The following is a 6,000-nucleotide window of genomic DNA, read 5'->3' as shown; positions in this document are numbered from 1 at the left end:
TCCTTCTAACTGATTTCAAGACTTACTATGTATATATATATATATATATATCTACAGTAATCAAAACTGTTTTTGACAGCATCATAGATGTAAGATCAAGACAAGAAAAGACCCATGAGCAATGTGAGAAAGAGATTAATAGTCTTGAACACATGGCACTAGAGTTTGGGTTAAAAGCAGGATCTATGAATCTCACTAGGGTGTTCTACACCAGCCTTCCTTCCTGCCTTGGCCCTAGTTAGTGGCTTAGTTTAGGTTGACTAGTGCATGTGGCTTGCTTCTGGGTAAGCAGGAATGTATTTGTGTTACAGGCATTAATGGCCTTCAGGGATGTGGCTGTGGCCTTCACCCAGAAGGAGTGGAAGCTACTGAGTCCTGCTCAGAGGACCCTGTATCGGGATGTAATGCTGGAGAACTACAGCCACTTGGTGTCGCTGGGTAAGGATGGCTTGTTGCAGGTCTCAGACTGCCTCTGAACATCTTAAGATTTTATGTAGTAGCCATGATGCTTTCAGCTCAAAGAAAAACTGTATTTTCCCTATACCCCTAGAGAATGTTTGGATTCTGTAGAGCTGAAATAGTGAAGTGGTTTGGGGGTGGGGCAGGGGAGCAGTGTGACACTGAATTGCCAGGCCTCTTCTAATGTTGGGCCCTTCCTTCATAGTGATCTTGCGTCAAATTTGGGACCACTGGTATTCAGTTAACCATCGGGGAGAATTAGTGTACTGACTTTAGATCCGGGACTCCCCCCTCCCCTTAGTCATTCTTCCTCAGCTCTCAGAGAGCCTTCATGCACCCCCCTGCCTCCCTGCTCTCTTCTGGGCTATTGCATTCCCCTGCCGGCTCTGCGTTCTGCCATACCTCTTAAACAACTAACCCAGGGTCACCTTGGTTTCTTTCCCTGTGAGTAGGAATTGCCTTTTCCAAACCCCAACTCATCACCCAGCTGGAGCAAGGGGATGAGCCCTGGAGAGAGGAGAGTGAATGTCTTCTGGACCTTTGTCCAGGTGAGTGGGAAGCAGCGGGCAGGTGAGGAGACCGGGCAGTGAGGTGCTTAGCAGATGAGGAAGGAGTGCCTATGAGCTCCTGGGGAGGGCTCTTCTCCAGGCTCCCCTTCCATGCCATTCTCCCCTCCCCTGGGCAGCCTCATTCTGGTGACGTGGTGTCTCTTTTCCAGTTTCAGGATCTCCCTGTTCTTGGGCTTTTGTTGGTTGGCCTGATATTCTGCATAGCACTTGCCCTCTGAGACTAAGTCTGGTGTCTCTGGGAGATGCTTTCCAGTTTTTTGTTCTTAACATGTGAATTTCTTAGTGCACTGGTTTTACCTCATAAATCCCCATAACCTTGCTTCTTTTATGATGGATTAAGATTATAACAGGGTGTGTAGAATTATACGAGTGCGTGTGTGCCTTCCCTGCAGCCTAAGAAATAGATATTAGAAGCCCCTGCACCTTCTTCCCTGGTGTGTCCTGCTCCTCCACCCCACCTGAGAATCCAGTTTGTGCATCAGCATTCTCATGTGCCTTTTTCCTTTCTTCCCCATTCAGTGGGTCCTTCAACCATATAGTGTTGTTTTGCATGTTTGTAAACTTCTCTGCACATAGTATTGTGCTGTATACATCCTTCTGGAACATGCTTTTTCTGGAACCGACTTTGTGAGTATCATGTAAAAATGCATTATCAGTTCCCTTCTTTTGGACATTTATTTCCCATTTTTGGCTATTAAATCATGCTGCTATATATATTCCTGTTACTTCCATGGAAACAAGAATAAGAGTTTGTCTAGCCGAGAGGTTCTTGTCCCACATCCTCACCAATACTGGGTATTGTCACACCTCTTCCCTTTGCAGCGAATCTCAGAGGAGCTTTGCTTTTCAGGGAGCATGAGTATCTTTTCCTATGTTGTTTGGCCATTTACCTCTTCTGTGATTTGTCTATTCAAGGGGTTTCCCTACTTTGCACTTGGGCTGTTTCAGTTACTGATTTGTAGAAATTCCCTATAAATTCTGGAAACATGTAGGTCTTTAATCCTGTGGGAATTAATTTTATGTGAATGACTGGAGGTAAAAATAAATTTTTTCATCTTTTTTGTTTTCAACATTCCTGGCATTTTATTTCTAAATATAACCATATATCTGGACGTGTACTTTATAGACAAAATAGTGCTTTTATCTTTTTTTTTTTTTAACTTATTTCTGAGAGAAAGAGAGACAGAATGAGCAGGGGAGGGCCAGAGAGAGAGGGAGACACAGAATCTGAAACCGGCTTCAGGCCCTGAGCTGTCAGCACAGAGCCCAACGCGGGGCTCGAACCCACGAACTGTGAAATCACGACCCGAGCTGAAGTTGGACGCTCAACCGACTAAGCCACCCAGGCGCCCTTTGTCTTTTTTCTTTTTTTCTTTTTTAAAGAGGAACTATTATATAAGCTATAATAATGGTATAAAAATATAATAGTTCAGGGATTAACTATAATAAACCACATATATATTTTTTTTAATTTTAAAATGTTTTTATTTATTTCTGAGAGAGAGAGAGAGAGACAGAGCATGAGCAGGGGAGATGCAGAGAGAGAGGGAGACACAGAATCTGAAGCAAGCTCCAGGCTCTGAGCTGGCTGTCAGCACAGAGCCCAATGCAGGGCTTGAACCCACGAACCGTGAGATCATGACCTGAGCCAAAGTCGGTCATGGTCATGCTTAACTGAGCCACCCAGGTGCCCCTAAACTACATATATTTGAAGTGTAAAACTTGGTAATTGACATAAGTATGCCGCTATGGAACCACTGCTTCAAATACCAAGCATAACTGTCAGCTCCAAGTTTCCTCGTGCCTCATCATGATCCCGATCTCCTGTCCCTCCTCCCAATACTCATGTAACCACTGGTCTGCTATCATTATATATTTGTTCACATTTTCTAGAATTAATATAAACTAAATATACAGAATGTGTACCAGATACTTTCACTCAACATAACTTTTTTTTTTTATTTCATCCATAATGCTCTGTGTATCATAGTTCATTTCTTTCTACTGCTGGATAGTATTCCATTATATAGATAGCACAGTTTATTTAATCTTCACCTACTGAAAGACATTTGAGTAGTCTCCAGTTTTGATGACTACAAGTGAAATCAGTGTGAATGTTCATGATAAGTCTTTTATTTTGGATAAACACCTGGAACTGGAATGTCGGGTGTAGGATACAGTGTATATTTAACTTCTTACAGAATTCAAAAACTGTTTTCCAAAGTGGCTACACCATTCACATTCCCACCAGCAGGGTCTGAGGGTTCCAGATGTTTTACATCTTTTCCAAAACTTGATGGTGTTACTTATTTTTGTGAGAAAGAGGCAGAGGGGGAGAGAGAATCTAAAGCAGGCTCCATGCTAAGCATGGATGCAGGGCTGCATCCTACCACCCTGGGATCATGACCTGAGCTGCAATCAAGAGTTGGATACAACTTACTGAGCCACCCAACCAACTAAGCCACTCAGGCACCCCAGTATTGTTGTTTTAATTTTAGACATCTGCACAGCTGTGTGGTGGCATCTGTGGTTTTGCTTGACATTTTCCTAATGGCTGATGATGAGAATCTTTTCATATGCTTATTTGCCATCTATAGATCTTTGGTAAAATGTCTCCTTGAGTCTTTTGCCCACTAAAAAATTGGTTTCTTTTATTTTTGTTATTGAGTTCTGAAAGTTCTTCATATATTCTGTATAGAAGGTCATTGTCAGATGTTTGATTTATAAATATTTTCCCTATGGCTTCCTTTTCTTTTTTTTTTATTTTGAGAAACTGTGCAAGCAGGGGAGGGGCAGGGGCGGGGGAGAGAATCCTAAGCAGGTTCTATGCTGGAAGTGGAGCTGGATCTCATGAATTGTGAGGTCATGACCTAAGCCAAAATCAAGAGGTGGACGCTTAACTGACTGAACCACCAGCTGCCCCACCTTTTCAATCATTTAAGTCTTTCAAAGAGAAGTTCTTAATTTTGGTGAAGTCCAAGTTTTTGTCTCATGAATTTCACTTTTGGTAGTGTGTTTAAGAAATCTTTGCCTGATGTAAGGTGAAAGAGATTTTCATATATTTTTTTCCTTTTAGTAATTTTTATTTTATATTTAGCTCTGTAATCTATTTTGAGTAAATTTTTATACTTGGTAACAGCTCTTGATTTAAGTACATTTGTTTCTGCATACAAATACCCAAATTTTCCAGCACCATTTACTGAAAAACCAACCTATTGCTTATTGAATTGCTTATTTACCTTTGTGGTAAATTAGTTGACCAAATGTGTATGGGTCTATATTTGTCCTCTATTTTTTTTCACTCCTTTGTCTACCTTGATGCCAATACCACACAGTCTTGATTACTGTAGCTTTAAAAGCCTGGAGCTCAGACGGTATAAATCTCCAACATTTTTTCCTTTTTCCAGTTGTTTTAATATTCTATGTTCTTTGCATTGCCATATGGATTTAGAATAGCAATTTTCACACACACACAAAAACCCCGCTTGGGATTCTGATTTGGATTGAGTTAAATCTACCTCATTTTGTAGAGAATTTACATGTAAATAACACTGTATCACCCAACATGTGAACACAGTATGTCTCTCCATTTTTATGGGACTTTAATTTTTGTCAGCCTTGTTTTATAATTTTTAGTACACAGGTCTTAAGCATCTCTTCTCAGATTTGTCCCTGTATATTTCATATCTTTGATACTATTGAAGTTATTTTCACAGTTTTCAATTGTTGAAAGTACAGAGAACTACAATAACTTATGGATGATGATCTTGTACTTGGTAAACTTGCAAACTTACTTTTTAGTCCTAGTAACTTCATATTAAATTTTCTAATAGATATTATGTTATTTGTGAAAAGTATAGTTTTATTTCTTTACATTCAGTATGTCTTTCTTTTTCTTGCCACATTGCACAGGCGAGAGCATCCAGTGCAATGATGAATTTAAATGGTGAGAATGGACATCCTTTCCTTGTTCCTGATCTTATGGGGAATGCTTTCTCCTAAGTGTAAGTTTTATAGCTGCCCTTTATGAGCGCAACAAACTTCTATTCCTCCTTTGCTGAGAGTTTTTACTGGGAATAGATGGTGGATTTTGTTGAATGTTTTCTCGGCATCTTTTGAGGTGATCATTTGTGGTATATTTTTTTTTAGTCTNAAACAGGCTCCAGGCTCTGAGCTGGCAGTCAGCACAGAGCCCAACGCGGGGCTCAAACCCACGAACCGCGAGATCATGACCTAAGCGAAAGTCGGACGCTCAACTGACTAAGCCACCCAGGCGCCCCTTTTATATTTTTTTAATTTTCATTTTAGTTAACATACAGTGTTACGTTAGTTTCAGGTGTACAATATAGTTATTTAACAATTCCGTATGTCATTCTGTGCTCATCTTGACAAGTGCAGTCCTTTTTTTAAGTTTCTTAGTTAACGTACTAATACTGGTTTCAGGAGTAGACTTTAATGATCCATCACTTACATACAACACTTAGTGCTCATCACAAGTGCCCTCCATACCCATCACCCATTTAGACCATCTCCCACTCACCTCCCCTCTGATAACTCTCAGTTTGTTCCCTAAAGTTAATAGTCTCTCTGATGGTTTGCCTCCTGCCCCCTTTTTTTCTTCCTTCCCCTATGTTCATCTGTTTTGTTTCTTAAATTCCACATATGAGGTGAATGACGTTGATTTTTCTGTTGTTAAATCAGGCTTGTATTTTTGTTAATGTGATGCACTGACCTTATTCAGGTTTCACCAGTTTTACCTTCAATCTTTTGTGTGTGTGGTGTAGGTTTAATTAGTTCTATGAAATTTTATCCCCTACATTCCTGTAACTGCCACTATAATCAAAGACATAGAACAGTCCCTTCACAGGGATCCCTTGTGCTGCTCTTTTATAGCCATATCCAACTCCCTCTCTCCTCCCATCTTGTCTGGCAACCACTAATCTGTTCTCTTTATCTATGAATTGTCATTTCA

General features: G+C 40.4%; 1 protein-coding gene and 1 long non-coding RNA gene across 12 annotated transcripts in view; one reads left to right on the top strand and one right to left on the bottom strand.

The window, feature by feature from the left end:
• Positions 1-6,000, bottom strand: part of LOC144223075 (uncharacterized) — a 74,438-nt gene that overhangs the window by 15,260 nt on the left and 53,178 nt on the right. The window lies entirely within an intron of this gene.
• The window catches only part of ZNF169 (zinc finger protein 169), a 47,914-nt gene that overhangs the window by 32,774 nt on the left and 9,140 nt on the right, over positions 1-6,000 (top strand). For 4 of the 5 annotated variants that reach the window (XM_077753772.1, XM_077753771.1, XM_077753769.1 and 1 more), the window contains 2 exons: positions 312-438; positions 912-1,007. In XM_077753772.1, the coding sequence (XP_077609898.1) occupies positions 318-438; positions 912-1,007 (217 nt within the window). In that variant the 5' untranslated portion in view covers positions 312-317. The remainder of the gene's footprint in view (positions 1-311; positions 439-911; positions 1,008-6,000) is intronic. The other variant, XM_077753773.1, reaches the window with a different exon arrangement.

The sequence above is a fragment of the Crocuta crocuta genome, unplaced genomic scaffold (genome assembly GCF_008692635.1).
Source record: "Crocuta crocuta isolate KB4526 unplaced genomic scaffold, BGI_CrCroc_1.0 scaffold420, whole genome shotgun sequence".
NCBI lineage: Eukaryota > Metazoa > Chordata > Mammalia > Carnivora > Hyaenidae > Crocuta > Crocuta crocuta.
This window is presented reverse-complemented; position numbering and strand designations above follow the sequence as displayed.